The 27,847-nt window shown below is 41.0% G+C and overlaps 1 protein-coding gene across 1 annotated transcript in view; it reads right to left on the bottom strand.

Annotated features, from left to right (window-relative positions):
• Nucleotides 1-27,626, bottom strand: part of LOC131706646 (interferon-induced protein 44-like) — a 51,290-nt gene extending 23,664 nt beyond the window's left edge. The window contains exons 1-5 of the mRNA XM_059008146.1: nucleotides 27,569-27,626; nucleotides 26,991-27,014; nucleotides 17,517-17,563; nucleotides 17,390-17,435; nucleotides 17,074-17,284 (exon numbers count right to left, since the gene is read on the bottom strand). Coding sequence (XP_058864129.1) covers nucleotides 17,074-17,277 — 204 coding nt within the window. The 5' untranslated portion in view covers nucleotides 17,278-17,284; nucleotides 17,390-17,435; nucleotides 17,517-17,563; nucleotides 26,991-27,014; nucleotides 27,569-27,626. The remainder of the gene's footprint in view (nucleotides 1-17,073; nucleotides 17,285-17,389; nucleotides 17,436-17,516; nucleotides 17,564-26,990; nucleotides 27,015-27,568) is intronic.
• Nucleotides 27,627-27,847: the final 221 nt, after the last annotated feature.

The raw sequence follows: 27,847 nt of genomic DNA, 5'->3' as shown, positions 1-27,847 counted from the left end.
TGTAGATTTGTGTAACCTTTTTCAGTACTGGAAACATCGGAATAATAATAATAATAATAATAATAATAATAATAATAATAATAAATACCTTCATTGCTCATTTCTTGTAAAGGACGCCAACATATCTGAATTTTGTTCATCGCGGTTTTCTTTTGAAACTTCTCCAATCACAGGAAAATAATTTGTTATTTTCCTCATCTTGATTTAGCCATCTCACTGATGAATCAGTGAAATTGGCGGGGTATGGGATTTGTAGTTTTTAATGTGTGATTAACAGTGGGCAGTGGCTACCAATAAACTACATTCCCAGAGTACATTACGATTTGAGCGATGACAGTTTCGATGTGTGTTGTTTTTTTTTTTTTTTTAAATGTTTTATAATTTCAGCAAAAAAAAAAAAAAGAAATCACGTTTTGATTTTTTTTTTTTTTTTTTTTTTTTTTTAATTGTCAACCTTTATCAATTTCTAGTGGCACACGTGCGCCTAAATTTAAAATTTACGTTTGCACAAGCAAATGTTTAGTCTCATATCAGGGGCGTAGCTAGGATTAGATTTTTACTGAGGCAAAAAAAAAAAAGTTGAACAAACCTCTTGTAGATCCTGTTCATGTTACAAAGGTAAAAGTTATCATCTTATAAAGCCTGGAGACTGTTCATGCAAACTGCAAAGCAGTATTAAGTCCCTTGGATGATGATGTTAATGTTAAAATTTGATGACCCATATTATTTCAAAGATTAAAACTAATTGTCTCCCAGCAAAACCACAGCAACCTAAAATGACCATATTCACACTGTCAGAAATGTGATTTTAAAAAGACAAGAATATAACATCAATATTAATAAGTAGATGGGTTCATACTTTTAATGACTTGCATTTGGTTCACTGCTACTTAAGTTGCCTTACACTGCTGGGACTGGTAACTGCTGCTGACTGGTATAGTGTTCACGCTAGGCCGCGCCAATACCCCCTGAAATAAAAAAACATCCCGCTGAAATTCTCTTAACGCACTCGTGTGTCCCCCTTCCCAGACCAGACGCAATACCAATACACAGTAAATTAATGCATTTTGTATTACCATGACATGTGTGACCTCAGGCTAATCTTTTTTACTTGTTTGTTTACACTTGCGTTTTCATAATTAAACTCCCGTGCCTTTTATTCTCTCCAGTCCAGTAGAATGCGCTCACACCCTCCCTGGTTACAGGCAGTTTCACAGTAAAGCCTGGATGACAACAGGCTTGTTAACAACGTGGCCCGGCGCAAGTAGTATCCCTGTTAAACCCGACCATTACTTCTGGAAGAATAAGTTATCAGCTTCGGCATTGACTGTTGAAATGTAGGCTTTTATATTTGTGCTTAAAAATACTGTGTGCAGTAGATTTGCGAAACGAAAACCGCATCATTGACAAAAAAAAAAAAAGCTACGGTAACGTTATAAAATATGTGAAATTTGTAATATATACACACACACAGAGTGTATGTGATTTTATACGGGACAGACTAAAATGAATGACAAAACAGAATGCCCATTGACTACAATGGGGGAGTGGAATGCCCATTGACTACAATGAGCAAAACAGAAGGACGGTCAATATCTCCAAATCCCAGACAGGAATCTTAAAATCCCGAATACACTTTTTTAAAAATAAACTAGTACACAAAATAAAAGTGGAATGACAGGGAATGACAGCTGCTTTCTATGGAATGACAGGCCTGGAATACCGAAAACACACTCAAAACATAGCACAAATAGGAATGGCAGCCTATATCTCAAAATCTCTAACAGGAATCCTAAAATCCTGAATACTGTTTCTTCAAAATAAACTAATACACAAAATAAAAGTCGAATGACAGGGAATGACAGCTGCTTTCTATGGAATGACAGGCCTGGAATACCGAAAACACACTCAAAACATAGCACAAATAGGAATGACAGCCTCTATCTTGAAATCTAACAGGAATATTTCTGGGGCGATTCTGGCATATGCAACAATAACTGGTCTTTTATTCTGAATATGGTGGGAGTGGTACCTTCAGAACAAGATTTCAGCTCATTTATATAGGTGACTAGTTCAGAAAATGCCAGTGGATAGACTTCCCTGCCAGGTAAATCTTGACCACTCTTCTCATAATTAAGGTGGGCTGTGTCTCGTTATACAATCCTGCCAAGCAAGCAGGATGGTACTTCAGCTCCTGTGCCACAGCATCTCCACCATTGAGTTTTGCCAAGAGCTTTCCATCATTCAGAGTCCTTGCACATTAATTTAGTCTATCATTGAGTTTCATGGTTATTGCTTGTCTCAGTGGAGCCTCTTTCTCACATAAAATGCATTAGGACAATTGAGAAGTACTAGTTCTCAATATTTTGCTGCGGCTAGGAACTGTGTCTTTTTCAACAATAGATGCTCTTTTTTGAGCTCGCTGTAACTTGATGTTGTTGAACATCAGTCTACAGGTTTGATGATATTTTGCTTTGTTCCTTATTAATGAGTCTTCTATACCAGCACCTTCATCTAATCTGGCTGGATCCAGGATGATGGGTAAAGCATTGACAGCATGAAACAAAGGAACATTTATTAATTTATTAGTCTTCCATTTAAATTGAAAGTTAGCAGGAATGGCCATTTTGAATGTTTAAAGTAAAATAGCAAGTCAATGAAATCTTAAAAAACTGGAAAAACTGCAAATATCACAGTGATGTGAAAATTAATAAATGATCATGCATTAACACAGGATATAGGGTATGAAATGCTGCAACTCAATCAGGTGTACATAAGAATTTAAGTTTTGACAAAATTATTTAATCAAGGGGGGGGGAGCTAATACTGAGGAAAATAGTAATAATAAAAGTTCTACAAAATAAAGACTTAAAAAAAAAAAGGTCAGAAAATGTTTATTTGGCAGGCTATTGTGGAGAAACTTAGTGCTGTGTAGACCACAGATACATACTGTTCATGTTAAATCTGGACCAAATAACATATCAGCTACACCACCATTCCAAAGAATGAACACTAGAGCTGAGTCTAAGTCTCTGAGCTGTAGAGTTGATTTAAATAATACAAAATATTTATTTAAAATTCTCACTAAACGCGCTATATCCTCTTGCAACAGTTTTTGTCCAGCTAATTTTATTTTCTTTGAACTGGTGATGAATAAACTGCATTTCATCAATATCAAGTGTCAGCTATTTTTTAAAAATTATATTCAGGTTCCCCTGGAGGTTTTCTGATATGCTGAGTTCAGAAATGATGGTCATTATTTTTTTAAAAATGTCCCCTTTGACCTGTTGCCTTGCAAAGGTCAACCAAAAGGGAAAAGGGTCCTAGACCAAAAAAATCACCCTGGGCTTAACTTATACGCTACCATCATGTGTAGCACCTTGAGTGACTCGTAATGAATAGAGCGTTAAAGAAAAAAATACCACAAACACTTAACTCACTTTTAGCAAGTTGTCAGATGTAAGTGACAATTTTTATTTCAAATTTAGCTCAACCCTGCAGGTAATGTTAATAATAAAATGTTAGTATTGCTGTAATAGATTTTGATGAGCTCTACAAGAATCAAGCAAAACATTTTGGTATCTGGGGGTTTTGGATTTTTTAAGTTGCATTCTGCCACTTTGGTGAGGCTAAAGTACCACATAGCTGTAATCAAACAGTTGATTCCACAGTTGTTATCAACACGTTTTAATATTTGGACCTCAGTTTTTGACTATCAAATGGAAGGAATGTACCTCTTTTTTATTTAAAGATGCAACACTATTTGTATGTATTATCATTCTACAGAAATCTATTAAGAAATATTATAAACTTTTAAAAAAAATCACCAAAATCGATTTCTTTACTAAGAACGCACCTTCTTTAACATGCAATAAGTTGAAATCATGTCATCCTGTAAATGTAAGTTCTAGAATATATCCTTAAACAAAACCAACAATAATAATAAAAAAAAAAAAAACATTTTCAATGTTAGAGAAAAATTCAGTTTCTCTGCTGGACTAACTAGGTTGATTTCTTAGCAAGAATAGAGATAATTGGCGGCCATCTTGAAAAATGTCTGCCAACTTGGATTTTCAAGTGGCTAACGTTTGTTTCTGAAAAGATACACCTATGTGAATATCTCTTGCAAGTTTCATACTTGTATCACAATTTGAACGATTCCTGTGAAAAAATGTTGTTATCTGCTCCACTATAGAGTGAGATTTGTTAAAACCAGGTCCATGTTGGATTGGCCAAAAAATCTGCAGAGATCTTTTTGTTTCAAACCGTCATGCTGATCGGCATAGAAATTGGCACAAAGGTCCTGTTTTCTTTTTTTTAAATGTCCAGCAATAAATTATTTTTTAATAATTTAATTACTTTGAGTACATCAACAAACTTTTTTATTTTTATTCTGTCATCTACATTTATGTACACTGCAGTTCAACCTTATCTGAAAAAATAAACTGTGTAAATGGGCAATTGTATGTAAAATAATGCTATATCTTGAAACAATTGTAATTCACCCTTAATAAAGTGTCTAAATCTAAGTGTCTGCTTAGAAATATAATAAAAAATAAGAAGAAATTAACAGCAATAAAGAGATGGACAGCATTACAATAATTAACTGATTAACTCTCTTTTCATTAGCTTTGCATACTTCAGAAAACTAAATTGTTAATCCATTTCTTCACAGTAATTGTCTATCATTAAGTAATTTCTATTTAAATATTAAATAAAGCATTTGGTTTTATTAAATCAAATATCAAGTATTGTGCTTTTTTTTTTTTTTTTTGCTGTAGATAAGGCTTGTTTAGTTTTGAAAGTAAATGAATCAATCAAATGAGAAAGGGGAGGTACCAAATGTTCAGTTGCAGCTAGTGACAGTTATAGTGTATGACACTGCTCTTCGTGAAGGAAGCATTCAGAGACAGATTCAAAGAGATTCTGCTGTGATTTCATTTTCAAACAACTAATTTTCTTGCAAAAATGTGGTTATTAAAATATTAATATTAAACAATTTTTTTGTATTTCTATTTTTTTATTTTACTTAATATCCCACAGGTTATTGTGGACCTGTGCTTAGGCACATTAAGACTTTATGTTTTTTTTTTTTGATAAATTGTTATACATATTTTTTTTAACAATTCAAATTCTCAAATTGTACACAATATCTACAGGTTATTGTGTACACTGTAAAAAAAGTGCTAAGATGCATCAACACATTTTGTTAAAAAAAATGCTGTTGCTAGTTTTAATATAAAACTGTTAATTTGGTTTTTTTTGCATTGTGCAGTCTTAGTTAGATTAAAAAAAGGCTTGTTTTGGGGGGGAAATAGTTTAAATGCAAGGATTTGTTTTATCCTCATCTAGTTTGTTTTCTGCTAACATTGATCTGTTTGAGCTCTTTTTTGTTTCAAGCTGTTTCTTCTGAACATTCTTTATATTGTATTCAGCAAAGCAAGTAGCTGTCTTTAAGAACTATAACAGATTCCTGGTTAATTTGGATTAGTTTGTTCATAGAAAAAGAAGTGAATATATTTTTGTTTTATTAAGTTTTAAGCCTAAGAATTACTGGCTTAAAATGTTAGTAGAAAAACCCCCACCACAAAATAATACAGTTATACATCACATTAAAAAAATCCCTTGACAGAATTATTTACATTTTATAGTGTACTTTTACATACAATATAATGCGGAGAAAACATTGTAATATTATTTTCTCACAGATAAAAGAAAATAAACACATTTAAGTTAACCTGCTCAATTTAGTGGTATTTTATTGGTGCATTTGTATGGTATAAAGATTGAAGCACTGGAGAAAAATATACAAAATGACGTATTTTAATACTCCATATATGTTCAACCAAGACAGGGATCTGTCTATGGAACAGGTGCATGGCATTCTTACAACAACAGATTTTAATGATGCTAGAATCATAAATCTGCCTCCCGTGCAACCAAAGGGAGGAGAACTGTATGTGTATTGTTCATTATCCTCTTCTACTGAGAATGCATTTGATGTTCGTTTTGACCAGTATAGATGGATATCCAAAGGATCAAACTATCATCCTAGACGACTGAATGCTCCAGCTGTGTTGAAACGGTACTATTATTTAAAAGACAGCAAAGGAAAAGATTCAATTTTTGGTTTTCGCCGTCATATTTACTGTTTACGAGAGCCACAAAACAGACAAATGTATGTCATACATTACTTGGAAATGAAGCTTTGTACAAACCATCACCACACGGTTTACAAAAACATTCTGAAAAACCATTCATCCCTACCATGAAGTCTACCCTGACGCATATTAAGGAGGCAGCAAAGTCACAGGGGGAGCCTCTTAAAATATATCAAAAAGTTCTCAGTACACAGTCCAACACAGGCTCTGACAAGCACATAGCTGTGGATCGCCCACGTAACTTGAAGCAAGTGAAAAATGTTATTTACCAAGAAACAAAAAAACAACGAATTTCCAATGATGTAATATTCAGCTTGTTTGAACTTGCAGTGCATCTGAAAGATTATGTGGAACATGACACTCTACCCAGATCTTTTGGTTTCATTTGGGCACCCTACTCTCATAAGCGATGCTCAGGTCCTCATTGACATCTGCAGCAACGATCTTGCTCTTCCTCAGCTGATGTCATGTGATACAACATTTAATCTTGGTGATTTCTACATATCACCCTTTGTAATTCGCAATGTATCTTTGATTGGGGATCCAGTGTTTCCAGTTGCCTTCCTGTTACATGAAAGGAAGTTTAAAACCTATCATCAGAACTTTCTGAGGTATATTTTGAACCTGCTGAATGGTGACAAAATACATGCCATTCCTTTTGTGAGTGACAGAGAAAGAGGAATTGTGGATTCCATTCAGCAAGGTTACCCAAACCTCCCACACATCTTCTGTTCTAATCACATCATTTCAGATGTAGACAATTGGATCAAACAGCATGGAGGGTTAAAGGATGACACAAAAGTTTTAAAAGATCATGTAAAACAACTCATCAATAGTTCTTCATTGGATTCTTTTCAGGAGCTGTATGACCATTTTTGTCTGGAATGTAGCATTCCATTTCAAGAGTATTTTGACCAACAAATCAAGGATCCTATTGCACAGCATGCTGCAAAATTTGTTAGAGAGGTTTGCTGCCTTCCAGAATAACATGACCGCGACAAACAATATCAGTGAAAGCATGCATAAAGTGATAAAGCAGCAAACTGATTGGAAAACCATGCCTGTCGACAGCATGGTACTGGCAATGTTCTACATGCAGATGTATTACATCCATGAGTTCAGACATGCACACATTGGGCTTGGAAACTATGAACTCAAGAAGAAGTTTCAACACCTGGCCGAGAGTCCTATTCACATGCCACTTCCAGTGTTTTATCCTCTGGAAACAATCATTGAACAGATTAAAGGTAGTACTGCAACACAAGTGGCATGTGTGGAGAAAAGACAACAGTACCGGATATCACAAGCATCTATGGCCAGATACTGTGTAGATTCTGGAAATGTTTCACTCTGTGCACAAAGTAGCACTTTTGTAGTAAAAAGCATAGATGGAACACATTTTCATGCAGTAAAGCTTCTACCTGAGCCTTCTACTTGCTCTTGTCCAAGTACTGGTAAATGCTACCACATTTTTGCTGCTCAGATGGCAATTGGTTACAGAGAAGCTGAAGATAAGCGCACATATTCACTCTCAGTGCTGCGCAAAAGTAAACGTGGAAGAGCAAACCAGTCTGGGAAAAAAAAGCCCAGGAAAGATGACTATGATTATGATGTGGAACCAGCGCCAGACTCTTCAAAGGGTGCAATGAAGAGAAAACAATGTGAAGACACAATGCATAATCCTAAACCCAAGCAGAATAGGACTGAGTAAATGCACAGCATAGGAAATGCACTACATTCTGCTTGCTTAACTCACACACAGGAAATTAAGCAAGTACAATGTGAAACACTAAATTTCAGTGAAATAGCTGAATGTGCATCACACTTTGACTTCAGTGATGAAGATGAAAATCCAGTTAAACATTCCACACCAAAGCCAAGCAACAAAGTGAATAGCTTTCCATGGGACATGCCTGAAATCAAATATCAGGGAATTCCGCAAACTAATGACATGCAAGCATTACAGCCTGGAAATTGGCTCAATTCTTCGGTGATTGAAGATGCAATTTCTGCTCTTGTTTGCAATACAAAGCAAAACAGCAACATTTTAGCATGCCCAACATACATATATCAGTGTGTGAAAGCTGATACACCTGACGTTTTCTATCCTTTTCTGGAAAGCACTGCAGCTCTCAACAAAGACATTTTGTTAATTCCATTCAACACTGATGTCTGGGGGACTGGATTCCACTGGTGTTTTGGTGCAGTAATCTTTTCTACACATGAACTAGTCATTGTTGATTCTATGAAAAACCAATCAAGATCCAAAGCACATGGTGAAGTGTTGCTGCGTATTGTTGCTGCCTGCTACCAGATAGCCGACGCAACTTTCAATAAAGATGAGTGGAATGTGATCCTGTGTTCCGATGCTGTGCAGCAAAGCAATTCAGATGACTGTGGGTTGTACACAATTTTAAATGCATTTACAATAATCACAGGTAAAACGTATGGATATATTGAGAGTACATCTGTACGTAAATGGGTTGCAGTGATTATTTCAGATCACAAACACTGCAAGTGCAGAAGGCAGGATAGGATAGCTCCACGTTCCAATTCAAAACTGCACAAAACCCTTGTGGCAAAAGATATGTGCATGCCTGTAACAGAAAAACCACTAATACACTACTTATCTACACTTCCTAACCATGATAGCAGCAGATGGTATACCTGTGCAGATAGCTCGAGTTCTGGCAACTTTTCAGCTGACGATTGCATGGTTCTTTGTTGTCAATGCAAGTGGTATCATGGAGCTTGCCTTTCAACAAACACCATAAAACTTCCAAAGTATTTCATTTGTAAGACCTGCATGTAAATCAAAATATTTCTGTTTTGTGAAAATCGACACAAAGTTAGTAAAAGTGATTGAAGTGATGGAAAATTGAAATATCAGCATTCAACTCCGAATAGTTTCTGAGATATAACTGTTTACACCTAGGGGGTACCAGCCCTTTATTGTTCAGCTGATTAAGTGAAAAACACCCTCAGTGCTTTTTTTTTGTGTGTTACTTTATTTTGAAGAAACAGTATTCGGGATTTTAGGATTCCTGTTAGAGATTTTGAGATATAGGCTGCCATTCCTATTTGTGCTATGTTTTGAGTGTGTTTTCGGTACTCCAGGCCTGTCATTCCATAGAAAGCAGCTGTCATTCGACTTTTATTTTGTTCACTACTTTATTTTGAAGAAACAGTATTCGGGATTTTAGGATTCCTGTTAGAGATTTTGAGATATAGGCTGCCATTCCTATTTGTGCTATGTTTTGAGTGTGTTTTTGGTATTCCAGGCCTGTCATTCCATAGAAAGCAGCCGTCATTCCCTGTCATTCCAGTTTTATTTTGTGTACTAGTTTATTTTTAAAAAAGTGTATTCGGGATTTTAAGATTCCTGTCTGGGATTTGGAGATATTGACCGTCCTTCTGTTTTGCTCATTGTAGTCAATGGGCATTCCACTCCCCCATTGTAGTCAATGGGCATTCCGTTTTGTCTCGTTTTAGTCTGTCCCATTTTATACAGCACTGTATATACACCACTGGAATCGGAATAAAGGAAATGATTATGTAATTCAGTTCACGTGCAGTCACGGTTTTTGTAAGTAGCATTTTCAAAAACATATCATTATGTGCAGTATTGAAATAAGTTTAAAAAAAAATATATAGAAAATCCACACAACCAACGAAATGTATTGTATATTTGACATTTTATTTTTAGTTTTCTGTATAACACGGGCCATCGTTTAACCTTGAAAAAAATTAAATACAGTACCTGAAGCAGATACGAGTTTATCATATCAACAACACCAACGTGTGTTGTAAAAATAAATCAATTGCCTTGAAAACTGTCCAAAATATTTACTTGGGGTCTAAGAATGAAAAATGTAAACAAAAAAAAAATATGCAATTTTCCATATGGAAATTGTCAAAATAAAGGGGAAGCTGGAAGGTAAGAATTTACCAGTCAGGACAATGGCATTCAAATACGACTACTTTTAAACGGTATAGGAATGTGGTTTCTTCTAGCAGTTTTCAAACTGGGGTACGTGAGAATTCTGAAATGGCAGATAACGCATTTTATTTAGTACCACTTGCCAATCTATTGCAAACTTTTGTCATGAAATCAACGTTTAATCGCCAACACCAGACTGATGTGCTGTGACGGAGCCTTCAGTGCACACATGACTAATTTACATATTAAATATGTACGTTTTAAATAAGCCCTGTTGTTTAAATGTCATATAAACATCTGGTCTGTCAGAGATAATTTTTTTTTACATATTTTAAAAAACAAAGACTAGTTTTTAACTCATTTTATTTCCTGTGTGCGTTCGTGCCTGCAAATCGATATTTATTTTTTTCAATGACCCGATTTAAAGTTTATTGTAACTTAAGTACTACATTTCAAAATACAGAATGGCCAATCAGAAACCAAAGTATTGCCATGCGGTCTAGTATTGCCATGCGTTAAGTCTGGTGTGAGAGTTAAGAGTTTTTAGCTTTCAATCCAGTGAAAAAATATGGATTGTTGGCTCAATACTAGAACATTACTAGCAAAGGGCTATCAAGACGAAATACCGTCAGAGATTAAAAACGCCCAAAATGTCTTGCGACTGAAGCTCTCTCCAATTTCCCCGCCCTCATCAGTGATTTGTGTGATAACAAGCAGGGACATCCATCACATACTAGGTAAGCGTTTTATTATTGTTTTTTAATTAGCATCAGTACTGTAGGTTTTAATCATCAAGAATTTAAAAATGCCAATAATATGTTTTGGTAATGAGGTCAGCTGTAGAGATGCGTGGATAGTGAACTTTTCTTTGCCGCCTTTTCTGTAATTTTATTATCAATAAAAATACATGACTGCCATTTGCTATCATGGAATTGTCCTATGTTATTTCTGAGTGATTTGAGGCTAGCGCGGAGGCTTCGTTGATTTTAATTAATTAATATTTACAATAAAATGATGATGTTTCCAACAACTAGGAACCTGTCTGAGGGACTATTTTTAGCCAAAAGTAAATTTAATATATATTTTTTCTTTTATAATACTGTAACTTTTCTAATTGTATCCATCACACACTCCAAGGCTTGTGTGTTTTGTTGTATCATGCTATTGTACAGACCTTTTTTCTGTTTTCATTTTATGACTATCTCAGTGGACTACATTTTTTGGAAAGGGTTACGCAGCTTAAAAAGATTGAAAACCCCTGTTCTAATGTGATCTGGTACAATGAATATCCTCTACTCAGTGATACACCAGCATCACTGTGACACATTTCCCAATATTGTCCCCAAAAGTGACAGTGAGTATTGCAGAGACACCTTGGTTGTATCTACAGCTTTACAATTTTATTTTTTATTCAGAAACAAAATGTCAGTAAACTGCTGGCATATTTAAAAACAAACAAAAATAAGAAATGGTGGTTGGTTCTGAATCAAACATATTGACCCTCTCACTGAAGAAAATGTCCCCCTAAAATTGAGAGGGGGCCACATTGACCCTCAGTCTGTAAGTCCTGGAGCAAACACTGCTGGTAAGACTGGTGCCGACGCTGCTGGGACTGGTGCCGACACTGATGCTGACACTGCTGGGACTGGTGCCGACACTGGGACTGATGCTGACACTGCTGGGACTGGTGCTGACACTGACTGATGCTGACACAGGGACTGGTACTGACACTGGGACTGGTGCTGTTAGTGTACAGCTCTATAGTACTTTGACAAGGTATTCACCAAAATTAATAATAATAATAATAATAATAATAAATAATAATAATAATGCAGATAGGCAAGTTCCTGCTTAAAGTAATTTTTAAATTAACTACATTTGATAACTTTAAGGTGGTGTGTGATTAGTACCAGGTGAGTGGTTAAATTGAATAGAAGTTGATTTGCTATTTGATTGGTTTCCACACAGTTTAGTTGGTTCTTTTGCCACGCAGTTGTTATATATATATATATATATATATTTGGCAGCTTATTTCCGCGCCAGCAAGAAGCGCCAGCAAACCGAAGCGTCTCAGCAAAAGAGCCAGGAGTCTAGCTGTGGGAGTCCAGCGAGGGGAGGCCTGCGCCGAGACACTGTTCAAACCTAACAGCGCTCTGGAAGATGCCATCTACTAGTCAGGTCTGTACCCTCCACCCCACTGCTCCCACTGTGCCTATTTGTCTTGCCTGTCCTGCTATGACTGTCTCTCACATCCCTGTTCTGTCCTCTCGTCCTCGTCCTCGTCCTCTGCCCTCTCTCCGCTGCTGCTCCTCCAACCCCTCTAACCTCATCCCTCTGCCTCTCCCCCCCTCCCGCACACTCTCTGGTGCACTCTGGAACTGTCACTCTTCTGCTAACAAAGCTGATTTCATCTCAGCCTTTGCCTCCCACCTCTCTCTCGATTTCCTTGCTCTCACTGAAACCTGGCTGTCCCGATAACACTGCAACTCCTGCCGCCCTGTCCTCTCTCTACGTCCTGTCCCATACCCCGCGTCTCACTGGACGGGGAGGTGGGACTGGTCTTCTCCTCTCTCCCTCCTTACTCTTTTCTGTCCCCTCCGATCTCTCCTCACTCTGTTAATACCTTTGAATTTCATGCAGTCCAACTAACCTCTCCCTGTCAACTCCTGCTAATTGTACTGTACCGTCCCCCTGGGCCTCTCGCTCACTTTCTAGATGAACTCAACTATCTACTCTCCTCCCTCCCCTCTCTGTCTACCCCAACTGTCCTGTTAGGTGACTTCAACATCCATCTCTCCAACCCCAGCCACTCTGCCGGATTCCTCCCTCTCCTTCACTCCTTTGACTTCTGTCTCTCTCCATCCCCTCCTACCCACAAAGCTGGCCATCAACTGGACCTCACCTTCTCCAGGGCCTGCTGCCCCTCCACCCTCTGTCACCCCCCTGGACCTCTCTGATCACTATTTCATCTCTTTTTCTGTCTCTCCCCCTCTGTCCTTGCCTCCACTGCTCTCTTTCACCTCCCTCCTATCGACTCCTCACAACTCTCCATAGACTCTGCTACCTCCACCCTCTTCTCCTCCCTCGACTCCCTCTGTCCCCTCACCTCCCGACCTTCCCGCCCCTCCCATCCCCAACCCTGGCTCTCCTCTGCGCTCCGCAAGAATCACACTGAGATCTGCTGAAAAGAAATGGAAGAGAACCAAACTCCCTGCTGCCTTAGACCTTTACCGCACTCTCCTCTCCTCCTTCTCCTCTACTCTCTCCTCTGCTAAATGTACTTATTTCCAATCTGTAATCCAAGCCTCCACTAACAACCCACGTAAACTATTCTCTACCTTCTCCTCTCTCCTAAACCCTCCCCCCCTCCTCCTCCTTCCTCTATCTCCTCTGATGACGTTGCCTCTCCCTCCCTCCCCCGCACCCCCTCCTGCTCCAACCCCTACACCCACTGCATCCCCTACTAACTCACCCTCCTTCTCCAACTTCTCGCCCCTCTCAGACTCTGACCTCACCTCCTTGCTCCAGGGTCACAAACCCACCACGTGTGCCCTGGACCCCCTCCCCACTCACCTCTTTCAAGCTGCTGCTCCTGCTCTACTTCCCTTCATCTCCTCCCTTCTCAACACCTCTCTCCTTTCTGGTCTCTTTCCCTCTGCCTTCAAAAAAGCCTCTATCACTCCCCTCCTCAAAAAACCTACCCTCGACCCCACCTCCCTCCAGAGCTACAGCCCTGTCTCCCCTCCTACCCTTCCTCTCCAAAACCCTCGAGCGGACTGTACACCGCCAGCTCTCTGCTTTCCTGTCCAACCACTCTGCTCGACCCTCTCCAATCTGGCTTCCGCTCTGCTCACTCCACTGAAACCGCCCTCCTGTCTGTCACCAACTCACTAAACTCTGCCCGAGCTGCCTCGCTCTCCTCTGTCCTAATTCTCCTCGACCTCTCTGCTGCCTTTGACATGTCGATCACTCTATTCTACTATCCTCTCTCGCTGACCTGGGAATCTCTGGCACTGCTCTGGCCTGGTTCTCCTCCTACCTCTCCAACTGCACTTACCAGGTAACCTGGCGTGGAGCAACCTCCACACCTCGGCCTCTCTCAACAGGAGTCCCCCAAGGGTCAGTCTTGGGTCCTGTCCTGTTCTCTCTCTACACCCGCTCCCTGGGCCCCCTCATCGCATCCTATGGTTTCTCATACCATTTCTATGCTGATGATGCTCAGATTTTCCTCTCCTTCCCCACCTCTGACTTCACCATCCCCTCCTGTATCTCTACCTGTCTGTCTGCTATTTCCTCCTGGATGCACTCGCATCACCTCAAACTCAACCTCTCTAAATCTGACCTCCTTTTCTTTCTCTCCTCCTCCTCCCCCTCCTCTGATCTCTCTATCTCTGTTCCTCTGGAGTCTACCACACTCTCTCCCTCCTCCTCAGCTAAGAACCTCGGAGTCACCCTGGACCCCTGCCTCTCTTATTCCCAGCACATCTCCACTCTGGCACGCACTTGCCGATTTCTTCCTGAGCAACATCCGAAGAATCCAACCCTTCCTCACCAACTACGCCACCCAGCTCCTGATCCAGGCCTTGGTACTCTCCCGCCTAGACTACTGCAACTCCCTCCTGGCTGGCCTCCCTGTGTCCGCCACCCGTCCGCTCCAGCTCATCCAGAACTCCGCTGCCCGCCTGGTGTTCTCTCTGCCTCGCTTCTCCCACGCAACTCCACTACTCCGCTCACTACACTGGCTACCGATCACCGCTCGCATCCAGTTCAAGACTCTTGTACTAGCCTACAGATGCCTTGACCAGACTGCACCCAGCTACCTCCAGACCCTCATCCCTCCCTACACCCCCACTCGATCTCTCCGCTCCGCCTGCACTAGAAGACTGGCTCTACCTCCTCTACGCTCCCCTGCCTCCAGAGCCCGTTCCTTCTCCACCCTCGCCCCGCAGTGGTGGAATGACCTTCCTACAGATGTCAGGACTGCCCAGTCCCTGACCACCTTCAGGCACCTCCTCAAGACTAACCTCTTCAGAAAGCACCTGTTCAAACTCCTCTGTTTTTCCCCTGGGACACATATCACCCTTCCTTAAATGCGCTTTACTTGCTCTTATCTGCCCCCTATTTTACTGCATTTAATCCTGTACTTCAGAGTACTGTAATCTGCCAAGTGTTTAATCTGTAGTATTTTGTATTTAATTATATCCTGATGTAACTATCACTGACACTGTTATCTGCTGTATTATTGAATTGTATTTTGTCAGACTTGTACTTGTTTGAACCAAAGTCATTGTATTCATCATTGTATTTATCTTGCTCTTAATTGTATTATTACTTGCACTGTGATTCTTGAAATGTATTTTTGTTTACGACTGTAAGTCGCCCTGGATAAGGGTGTCTGCTAAGAAATAAATAATAATAATACACAGTTTCTCACTCAATTCTAATATTCTTTTGTCAATATAAATCGACGATAAGAAGCAGTACAGTACTTCAGGCAGGGGAAACCAGTCGCAGAGGTCCCGGTGCTGCCTAGCGCACAGGCCGGGTCGCTATACATGCAAATACACAGCCACTATGCTGTAATAAAACGCTATGCTATAGCAGGTAGGCTGATACTTGCACAAGCTGACTGTCCAGTTAAAGTGATGAGAAAAAAAAAAAAACATACAGCCAGCTATCCCGGTTTACCTACACATTTAATGTCATCATAAAAACAGGTTCTTGGATTTTTGCTGTGCTGACGTTAAAGCATTCTACATGAAAAAAAAAAAAAAAAAGATTTATCAAAATGTATAGCAGCTAAACATCATTGTGTATGGGGGAAAAAACAACAAATATAAATGATAAATTCACTGAACATTGATTCTTACCAAGAGTTGGCTTCTTTAGAAAGAAATGTGTAATTGGTTGGTTTTTTCTCTGTTTCATGTTAGCGCTGCACTGTAAACCAGAGTACAGAGTAACTTGGGAAACTGACTAATGAGAAACGTCTTTGTGGCGCAAATTTGACATACCCCAGTGTCTGTACAGCCCGAGATCACAGTAATGTGAAGAAATTAAAAATAATATTTTATATATCTCAATTTTACACTCTTAAAAACATAAAGTGGGTACTTTTTTTTTTGTTGTTTTCACAATGAAGAACTGCCTACGCGCCTGCATATGCGAACAAATTAGTCGCACTGTAGAGCTCTGTTAGGATGTTTTGTTTCCAATTTAGTTCCTGACAGGAATAGTTGCCGCAGTTATTATTATTATTATTACTGAGGTGTACTTGCCGCTCGCTGTGTAGGTGTTATTGTTTTCTGTAAAACATTGATATCCTGTCAGTTAACCCCTCCCTGCCGACGTTAAAAGCTTGTTTTAACGTTGTCTTTATTATGCTGACCAGAGACTAGCGCTTACAACTGTTTTGTCAATTTTCTACATTTTCTTTAAATTTTCAAATCAGTAAACCTAAACCTGGATAGTAGAACGAGACCCGGGTAGCGTCGGGTAATTTAGTTTACGGGTACCCGTGTCGACCTCTAATATATACCACCCTGAAAAAAAAAGATAAGGAGTCCCCCCTAACTGTCGTTTTTGTTCGGTTTCACATTCATTTTCTCTGCCATTTGTTTTTATTTGGCAGTGAAGCAGGTAGTCACATGACTTTCCCACAACTTTCATTGGTTGAATAATTTTATGATGTAATGTTGCTTCTACAAAATCAAAAGTCCTTTGAAGTTGCTTGCAACAAAGTTGCTCGAAATTGTAGCTTCCACATCACTTTCTACAAAGAATATCTCCCTTTCTACATTTTCCTAGCAACATGTAGACTAGTGCCCACTCGGCTTAAAGCACCTAAACCTCAAGCGCCTAAACCTCAACTTGCTGTTTTTTCTCTGCTGTTACTGCCAGTGAGATGACAGGACACAGTAATTAAGCACACTAGATGAGAAGTGTAGGAGGTGTTGGAATTTAAACACTTACATGTTGTGTGACGCTTGTTTGTGCACCTGGTCTCACGGCTTCAATGTTTTGCATTCTGCCGTTGAGTTCTTCTCTCCTGAGTTCTGAGAGCACAGAATTTAGAAAGCTTGACTTTCCGGAACCCACATTGCCCGTAATAAGAATATTAGTTGTGGAAGCCTTAGGGTGTGGTTGGTGGTTTTGTATTTCTTCTTGAAGTTTCATGTAAGCTCTGTAAAACAAGTGAAAACGAAAAGAAATGTCAAACTTTAAAAAGCTCAGTTTTACAAATATTTCAAAACATACAAAAATAATAAAAAAAAAACTGATCATTTACTCATCACTAAATTCATCTTCACGCCACGGCTCTGGTTTCGGCTCATCTGCAAAATGGGGAGAGATACATAAATACGCACAGCTCTGTTTCTTTCTGTGGTAAAGATGAGGCTTTTAATATGACTTACCTCTTGCCGGAGCAGATGACTGTCCTCCAAGACTGCCAAAAGAAAAACTAAATAGAAAAAGACAATGATAATTAATAAAGAAGAAGAAAATCTCCATTTAAAAGAAGGGGCAGATTTTTTGCTGACATTTTGAGTTTTTTCTCATCTTATTTGGAACTCCAGTTGTATTTTTTTACAATTGAAATTTGAGATGGCGAGCCAGGAATCTGGCTGCGTTGGTTTAGAATTTCAATCAGAGAACCCGAAAGGACGTTTGAAGTGGAGATCTACGTTTTTTTGTTTCTGCGTGCTATGGTCTAGACTCAACCCGAGTAGTACTATTGAATTCAAATATCCTAGGATATATCAAGCAAAACTGGGAATCTGGTTGAGTCTTATTTGTTCTGTGGAATGATTACAACGCTGTGTACTGTGTAAATTGTATATCTGCTATAACCAGCAGCAGCATTTGCACTGCAGGAAGTTCTGGATTTGCTGTGGCATTTGCTGGAGTCTGCCTCCGTCAGCACATCTGCTGACAGGAATGCCGTTGCCAGCAGTACCGTTGCCAGCAGTAACGCAGCCAACATTGTCAATGGCAGCATTTCCACTGCCGGAATTGCCCCAACTGGAGGAGCCAGTATTGGAGCTGTCAGCATTTCTGCCGATGGCATTGCCATTAGCAGCATTTCCGCTGCAGGAATTGCCCCAGCTAAAGGAGCCAGCCGGGGAGCCGTTGGCTTTTCCACTGACGGCACTGCCACTGACAGCATTTCCACTGCTAGTGGTGCCACGGGAGGAGGAACTCTCCCAACCGTCAGCATTTTCGCTGACAGCAGTGCCCTTAGCAGCTTTTCTGCTGCAGGAATTAACTCGGCTGGTGGAGCCAACCTGGAAGCTGTCGGCCTTTCCGCTGACAGCATTGGTATGGGGAACATTGCCGCCCATGGAGCCCTTAAGGTCTCTGTGTCTCTGGCTCAGGACTATGGGACTTTTGGGCTTTTAAGGGGGAAGTGGCCGGCCATGTGTGCTGCGCACAAAGGGGTGGGGGGGGTATGTGGCAGAGTGCCCCGCCCCTGTGTGTAATTTGTGTTATATGTTGTATGTAGTGTGTTTATTGTTGGTGTATATGTATTTTTGCACGGGATATAATGGGGCTATGCTGATTAAAATGGGTAACTGTATGGAAGCACAGGAAGTGCACACATTAGTTCATGTGCTGAGATTCAAGTGAGTGATTAATTAGTAATTGAATCCCGGCACAGATGTGTGTGTGTGTATATATAGATGCACAAATCACTCTTGAGGTTGGAGAGAACGGGAGAGAGTCAGGAGAAATATAAATAAATTACTAACAAAAATGCTACGCGTGCTGGGTCTACACCCGCCCGCTACCTGTTAGAGGTCAGTGTTTTGTTTGTCTGTTTGTTTGGCCATTGTGCCGTTTATTTTGAGTGTTTTTGTTTTGTTCAACTGTTTTATTTGTTCATTTATAATTAAATCCACGCATTGGCGCATTCAATCACCATTGTCTGTCTAGTTCCTGGTCTGACATCACCGCCCAAGCAATCCGTCACACTGCACATGAGAATATAGATTCTAGTTTTTGACAACACTCATTTTTTGTTTAAGGTAATAAATTGTTACCAGAACGAATCCCACTTGTGTGTTGCAATTGAATTAGTAATAATTAAAACTATAGTATTCCGCCAGTCTATTTCTGAATCTAGGAGAAACATTGTTAACTGCTATAAAACAGTAGTTACAGCACTATTTTTGTTTACACTATATTTTTATTGATGCTGTTTTGTTTATTTGATTTACTGTTTTATGTTCACTGTTTGCTCTCTTTCTCTCTCACTCTCATGGAATGGGTTTAATTATGTGCAAGACTTACCTTTATAATTTCACCTTGTGAATGCAATTCATCCTTTTTGTATTGGTAGCCAAATAGAACTTTTCTTACATGACCAGACCTATTTTATTTGCAATCTATTTGAAAACCCAGACTTTTTTTGCGTGGTGTGCTTTTTAATGTTAGCCTTTAGGCGTAATTCGGGGGATGACGTAGAGGGCTCTCTCCCGCTTTGCGCTGCTTTTTCTTATCCTATATCCTTTTCTTTAGCCTGTCTTACCTTCCCTCCATGGCGTCCTTCCCGGTAATGTCCGCCGATCTCTTCCGGGTGGAAGCTGATCCCAGTTCAGCCTCATTTAGTATTTCCAGCCAACCACACAATGCAGCGCTCGCCTCGTCAATTATTAGGGCATGTATGTTATTGGCTGCCCCTCCTGTCTATCTCTCTCTTTTTCTACTTTAACCCAGCACTATTTCCGCTTCCTTGTCTGTGTTTGTTTTTTGTTGTTCACTCCTTTCACTGCAGGCCATTTCTTTGCTCAGCGCTCGCAAGATAGTTTCAGTTATTTTCCTACCTGCTCAGTCTGCGCCGTTCAAAACACAGCGTCATTCTCAACTTGGTCCTCGTTTTCATCAGAAAGACTGTTCTAACGTCACCGCTGTACTGCAACTCTTTCCCACTGGTGCCTCGCACACCACGGTTACCACGGCAACGCCTCATCGAGTGACTACTGGGAGTGGTAAGTTGCCATGGCGACCAGGCAGCTTTAACAGGCAATGCGAGCCTGTGCCTCACTACTGCAATCTTCTGGCTCCTGCTGCTGCGCTTTTGCAACATGAGAGCTTCAACGAATTGTGACATCTAAATACTGCAGGCTCCTCTTCTAGACCTACGTTAACTTACTTATATCATCACTAACTGTTCTAAAGCTAATGTTTTATACATAGACAAGGATTTTAATCGCAATAACCAAATATATGCTACCCTGCTTCACTGAAGCCAATAGTTTCAATTCCAATCACAACCTCTAGATGGCAGCATAACACCACAAGCTCTATATAATTTAAGCTGATTTGCTATTGCTGTGAATCTTGCACACTCCAAACTTTCTATCAATTCCTGCAGTTCATTGTCATTCCAAGGGATTCTCAGTACCCTCCTGAATTTTTCAAATCCAAACCCCATCCCCTCGAGGACCTCGTCATGAAGCCAAGCTTATCAGCTTTCTGAGATGTTAAGAATCCACCGTCACATTAATTTCCAGCTTCCCTGCATCAGGCCATTCCTGCAACCTTCTTGTTCCTGGATTTGCACTTCCTCATTTGCCCCCAACTTCATCAAGGCACTTAATATAACTTTCAAAGTCCATTTCATTCAATTTGAGCTACCAGTCACATACGGAAACTATGTGCTACGATTATAAACATTTCAGTCAAGCGTCGTCCTACCCCGCAATAGACAATACACTCTTAGACTGCTCCTGATCATATCAATAGGTTTTGCAGCAGCCTCCGAGCAACGCATTCCCATCCTCTCAGGTTCTGCAGCGGCCTTAGATATATGCATTCTTCATCTCTGCCCAAAGGCAGCCCCATCTCCGACATCATCTAAAAACGCCTTAACTCTCAAATACCAATTTTCACCGCATTCAGCAGCTCTCTGCTCTCTACAGCAAGCCGCTGCACACTACTCACAGCATTCCATCGGCTACTCCCTCAGATCTCTGCCCGTTCAGCAGATATTGCCTCTACTGTTAATATCTCCTCATTACAGCAAATCTAGGCTCCCTCTTCAGATCTGCTCACTATTGCAGCATACAAAAGTGGCTTTAGTTTACTGTTTAAATCTGCAACTGCTCTCCTCTAGAGCTTCCAACGCTCCAGCTTTCCTCCAATACTTGGATCACAAATATATATTTATTTATTTATTTATTATTTATTTCTTAGCAGACGCCCTTATCCAGGGCGACTTACAATTGTTACAAGATATCACATTATTTTTACATACAATTACCCATTTATACAGTTGGGTTTTTACTGAAGCAATCTAGGTAAAGTACCTTGCTCAAGGGTACAACAGCAGTGTCCCCCACTGGGGATTGAACCCACAACCCTCCGGTCAAGAGTCCAGAGCCCTATATATATATAATATATATTATTATTATTATTTATTTCTTAGCAGACGCCCTTATCCAGGGCGACTTACAATTGTTACAAGATATCACATTATTTTTACATACAATTACCCATTTATACAGTTGGGTTTTTACTGGAGCAATTTAGGTAAAGTACCTTGCTCAAGGGTACAGCAGCAGTGTCCCCTACCATGGATTGAACCCACAACCCTCCGGTCAAGAGTCCAGAGCCCCTAACCACTGCGCCACACTGCTGCCCATATATATATATATATATATATATATATATATATATATATACACACACACAGAGAGCTTGACTTCCTCAGCAATTTAGTCATATGTCCGCTCATCCTCTCAGATACTACAAGCTTTAATACATGGTACAAGACCGGAAATCCATTTATGAATTAAGGAGAATGATTGGAGTATTGAAACCCTAATCTCTGATTTATGAGTTCACCTTTTCCATTCCAAACAGACATGATGGTAGCAAACCGCTGATCAATCCTGTATTAACTAACACAGGACGGTCGGCATTTCATCTCTCTGCCTTCGTTTTTAGAAACAACTCGGCAGTCAATTTCATATATTTTTTCAGGTCCAGCTGCCACCTCAGCCCTCAAACTCTGCAACACCAACATCTGCTGTTCAACTAAATACAACAACCTTCTGCAATCTGCTCATCACTACATGGCCACACTTAGCCCCAGCGACCAAATCTTCATTTACCACTGGATGGAAAACATTTACAACTTTCTGCACTCAAAACAAAATACATCCCATTCAGATTTAATGAGCAGCGGATTCTAGCCTCTATCGCCCATGCAAGGGATTCTCTTCACTTAGCCCCCACTACCGTTAAAGCCTACATCTCCGGAATTCAGTATTTCTGCCGCCTCGTCTCCGTCCCTTCTCCAACGCTCCTATCCATCCCATCAGTTTGCTGACACTCGGAGAGATCCTCAAGAGCCCCCCCCCCCCCCCCCCAGCTGCTCCCTCCTGGCTCCCTATATCAATAGACATCCTTCACTCTTTAATCTCTACCCTCAGAAAAAGCTGCTCTGTCTATGCAATGTCCTGACCATGGAAGTATTATGTCTAACTGCTCTTGTGAAGCACTTCCTCTGCAAGACTCCTGAAGGAACAGAGTGCACCCTGTGAATTTACTGTGACAACACCAGTGATTTACCGGTTTAAAAAAAATAAATAAAAAGCAAGAGTTACCAGAACATCAAGGGGAATACAATGGATAGACTCGGAGCATTAAGCCATTTGAACTATGAGGTTTTGTGAACCATTCCGTGCACCCAGATACTGGACTTTGGCCAGCTGTAGTAATTTTACTACAGAATACTACCCCTTGCAGTAAAAAAAAAAAAGTTAACCAGAAGCAGACCCCAACCCGTGGCAAGTTCCTCCTTTCAAACAGCTGGTGTTCCACTAAACTCCACACTCTCCAGCCTCCTCCAGTCAGCCTGCAGCTTCAGGGAGAATTGCCTTCGCCCCTTCCACTCGCTCTTCTTATTCTACTGCCTGGTCTTCCTTCACCAATTCTGTGCCCAGATTCATCTCTCTCTCTCACCACCTATAACCTTCAGCACCTCCTTGCCTTTATGACAGACCTCAGGCTATCCCTTAACCTGGCCCCTTCCTCCATCAGGAATTCTCTCAGGTATCCAGTAACAGTTCCTCCTCCGTCCCGTCCCCCCCCCCGTCCCCCCCTGCTCCTTTCAATCCCGGAGGTCCGTCTGAGAGTCTTGCATCCTCCTCTCCATCAAGACAACCAACCTCCTCGGAATCTCCAGTTTCCCAGCCATCAGCCTGCGGCACTTTGACCTCACTCAAGTCCCCGGAAATAACTTCCTCCTATTCATCAGGACTCAAAACAGACAGTTACATCAAGATCCAGAAGTTCCGCAACCTGGTCCCAGGAGCAGACCCCAACCCTCGTCTCGTACCACCCTTCAGCAAAACAATATTCAACTGAATAACTCTCTCTCCGGCCTCCTTCAATCACCACATGGATTCATGGAGTACACTCTCGCCCCATCTACCCTTTCCTCCTACTCAACTGCCTGGTCTTCAGTTACTCACATTTGCGAGCAAAAACAGATCTCTCATACTTCTTTCAACGTACAGCACCTCCTTGCCTTCATCACTCACCTCAGGCTGTCTCTACATTTAGCCCCCTCCTCTATTTAGATGCTACCTAGCGGGCATTCAGTATCAATTTCGCCTTCAATCTATCTCCTCTCGTCCGTTCTAGAGATGGCGGATCTCTAGAGAGAATGCTCAGAGGCATGGAGAAAAGCCTGCTCCCCTCCTCTCCATCAAGTTAACCAATCTCTATAGACCTTCTCCTTTATCTCATCACTGCTATCCAGCAAGGATGCTTCAACCTATTCAACAACATAGTCATGGAAACCCTGTGCCTGACCGCTGCCTTTGGATTCCTCCGCTGTGCAGAATTCTCAACTCCATCAACTTCCAGCTTCCCAGCTCTAGGCCTTAAGCGCTCCGATCTCTCTCAAATCCCCGGAAGCCACTTTATCCTCCACATCAGATCTTCAAAAAACGGTCCATTTAAGCCAAGGATTCTGTGTCTTCCATCGGATCCCCTCTTCATCGACAGCTCCAGATCTATACTTACGAGACACTGGTTCTCATCCCGTTTATGCACCCTCTTGTCACGGATTGGGCTTCAAACTATTTCTCCCCCCATTCATTCCGGATCGGAGCAGCTACCTCCACGGCCAGGGCAGGAATCAATCAACACTTGATTAAGTCTATGGGGTGCTGGATCTCTTTAGCTGTTGAACTTTATATTAGATCATCCTCTGCAGACATCGCCACAGCTCACCAAGCACTCGTTAGCTTGCCCGGAGTGGGGGGCGCCCTCTCTGCCAGGCCCACCTGAGGTTTCCTCCCTCACTCCCCCGGCTGTCCGGGTGAGCCTCTCGTCTCAACCATTGCCGCACGGCTGTTCCTCGCCGGCCTGAGGGGGCCCCCGGCCACATCCTATTCTTCTGCTCCTTATGCGCTAAGCCTTCCAGGCCTCAACCTTGTTGTCCCATCTCCTCTCTTCCATTTCAGGTCCAGGACCATTTCAGCCCCCTCATGCAGTAGGCCGTGCCTCCACCTGCCGAGCGGGCCCCGACCGAGGGGGGGGGGGGGGGGGGTGTGTTTCTCTGTTTTTCGTCTCTCCTAAACGGATCTAAGACACTTTTCCTAAGCTCTCCACGCCACCCAGCTGCCAGCTTAGCTGCCTGAGGATGCTGCACTGAGTTGCGGAGGATCTGTCCTTTTGTCCTGTTCGTCCCCTTCCTGTCTCTTGCTCCACTAAATGCCCAGCAGCCAGAGGATGCTGCCTGCCCCGTCGGTAGCGAGAGTCAGTTTGTTGTATGTTATGTGTCTAAACTTTGCTCTCTCTCTCTCACTTTTATGTCACCCAGCAGTCGGAGGATGCTGCCTGACCCGGCGGAAAGTGTTTATATCTAATCCTTTGCTCTTCTCGTGTCTCCCTCTCTACGTCGCCCAGCAGCCAGAGGATGCTGCCTGACCCGACGAGAAGGGAAAACTCTTTGTTCCCTATCTCGTCCTGCTATCAGTATCTAACCTCAATGTTACTAAGCACCATTCCCAAACTCCATCCCCAATCTCGCCATCCCTCTCAAACTCGTTTCACTCTTAAACTCTCAAATCTCTCGCCCCTCTCAAGCCTCCTAACCAACCGGAGAAATCCTCTCATCTTGTCGCATTCTTAATATCTCACTCCCAATTTCGCCTCCTCTCAAGCCCTCGTAGGCATCCAGTGAATAAATAATGATTTTGCTATTACTACTTCACCAAGTCTCAACATTAAACCTTTTAACTGTTGTGCTCAGTGGCTTTGGTCTCCATATATATATTTAAAGAAATAACAATGTTATTTGTTGTTTAATTATGTGAAAAAGAATACCTGTAAAATGGGCTAGCCAGAGGGAGGGGCCAGGAGAAGACAGGTGTTTAAGGTTGGAAGCAGCTTCTTCTTTTGTGTGTTTTCCTGGTGCAAGTTGCAGGGGCTGCAGATACAGGACAGTCTGCTTTCCTACAAGGATAGGGCCTTTCAGCTCGCTAAGCTTATGGTTCCCTGGAGCACAAATCTCCAGTGGTGCACATATAGAATAGGGATCTGTATGGCTGTGGTCCCCTGGAACACTAGTATCGGATGAGATAGATGTGTTTAACAGATTGAATTGGACATACTTAGCTAGGAGCAGCTAAGGTGAGAGGATTGACAGGACAAAGCAGGAGAAAAACAAGTACCCTGTTAAGGTGAACCAGATGTTCTAGAATGACTGGTCAGTCTCCAGAGTCTCATGTGCATGGGGGGTTTCTTTAGGATCCGTATAAAAAGGGGGTTTCTTTGTCTGTAGTTTGTTCAGAATCTACCATCCATCTTGAACCCAGGCACACTGTCTGTAATCCCCGTGAACTGTTATGTTCAGAGCCTCACAACTCTGAAACTAGACTTTGTGTTCGTAATCTTTGTATGCTGTTTCTTCTTAATAAAACTCTAAAAAGACAACCAGAGAGGTTTCGTGTTTCATCCAGGTCTGCAGCGTGCGGGAACAGTCTGCACTCACAGCTCAGCAGAGCAGCAGCAGCATTAAGGGCTATTCAGGGTCCAGGACACGCAACCTACTCGCAGAACAATCGAAGAATAATTGGTGCGCGTCTTGAGATGTGTGAAGCGCAAGGTGTAGACGCGAGCATCAAATCGTTAAGTTGAAATTTTGTAACTTTTTACTTGCATTTCTGTAGGGAGACATGGATGTATATACAGGACAGATATGTTAAATAAGAAAAAAATGAGGGGAAAGAGTGGGGACGCAGGTGGAAGTAAAAAAACACCTTTGAGCTGCTAACTGAATTTATCAAACACAGGGACACAGATTTAAATGTGCCAGAGTAGGATGATGAGGTATGTATTGAAATAAATAAATAAAACAAGTACAGTATATGCAGGCTTGCCATAAGGAAATAAGGAGTAGGAGTAATAAGAAATAAACAAATACGTTAAATATTCATGAACAGAAAATAATTCTAGCTTGACAGAATCTTTACCCCATCTAGCGTTCATTTCTTTGTCACAAAATAAAAACAGACATATTTATTTCATGACATATTGCATATAAGTTTGTATATATAGGCTAGATATAATTACACATTCACAGATGAACTTGAAGATATCTTATTGTTATATGTGTTTGATAGATACAATCATGTTAATGTCTTATTCATTTTTAGTTAAAAGTAATATACTTTGACATAACAATGAAGTTTGAAACCTTTGTTTCCAATGTTTTTTTCTTATGATTATTATTTTATTACAAGTAGCCTATGCTGTGAAGAAGTTATGATTATTATTTTAGAACCCAGCACCACCAGACAATGCTGAAGAGAGTGAAAGTATTTGCAGCAACACAGAAAGTGCATCTGTAGCTCAGCTAGATTACACACCTGTTCCAGAAGTTGGTCCACCTGCTAGGAAGAAGAAAAAGAGTTTAGATCCTGTGGAAGAAGCTTTGCTAGACAGGCTAAAACATATAGATACATCAAAAGAAAAAAAAGGATGAATCTTTTGCAAAATTCATCTCCGTTTCTCTCAGCAAACTCTCTGAGTGAAGTAGATCCCTGGCAAGGTTCTGAATTCATCAGCTTCTCTATGACATGTTGCAGATGGATTGCACCCAGACCTTGGCGCATACTCCCTCAAATGTGCCATTAAACTCCAGTACGTCACACACCTCTACTTCATATTTCCCTGAGGAATCCTCGGAAGAGCATCTTTCCCAGACCGGTCTGCACTTACCACATGCAACAAATTGTCATTACACTGACTTATAAATATCCTACAAAAACTAATCATTGGAATGTAAATGCTGCCACTTGTTGACATTCACTTACTAAATTATAAAACTATATTATTTGGTGTTTTGGGTATAATATTGTTACTGTAAAAGACTGGGAACTATTGCTGCTCTAGGGTACTGTGGAGCAGTGTTAGTAAAGCGTAAGTAAAACCTAATAGTACTTACCTTGACTTGCTGCTAGGGGACCCGCTGTCCGTGTCCTTGTATAGGAAACAAAAAAAGGGGAAAAGTTGAGTGTTTTAACAAAATTGAAGACCATGGGATATTGCATGGGAAAAGGGTAGCATTGATATGAAATGTTGTATCTCTTTATTTTTGTAAAGACTGCCCAATGTTTTCTGCAGTGTTTTAAAAGTTAAGTTTAATTTTCTTTTGAGTGGCAGCTTCTCGTATTGTTGGCTGCATGGCTTCATGAGAAAGAACGTGTGCACGCATGTGTCCACC

This window comes from Acipenser ruthenus, chromosome 36 (assembly GCF_902713425.1).
Source record: "Acipenser ruthenus chromosome 36, fAciRut3.2 maternal haplotype, whole genome shotgun sequence".
NCBI classification, from domain to species: domain Eukaryota; kingdom Metazoa; phylum Chordata; class Actinopteri; order Acipenseriformes; family Acipenseridae; genus Acipenser; species Acipenser ruthenus.
The sequence above is the reverse complement of the archived record's forward strand: the minus strand, read 5'-3'. Positions and strand labels throughout refer to the sequence as shown.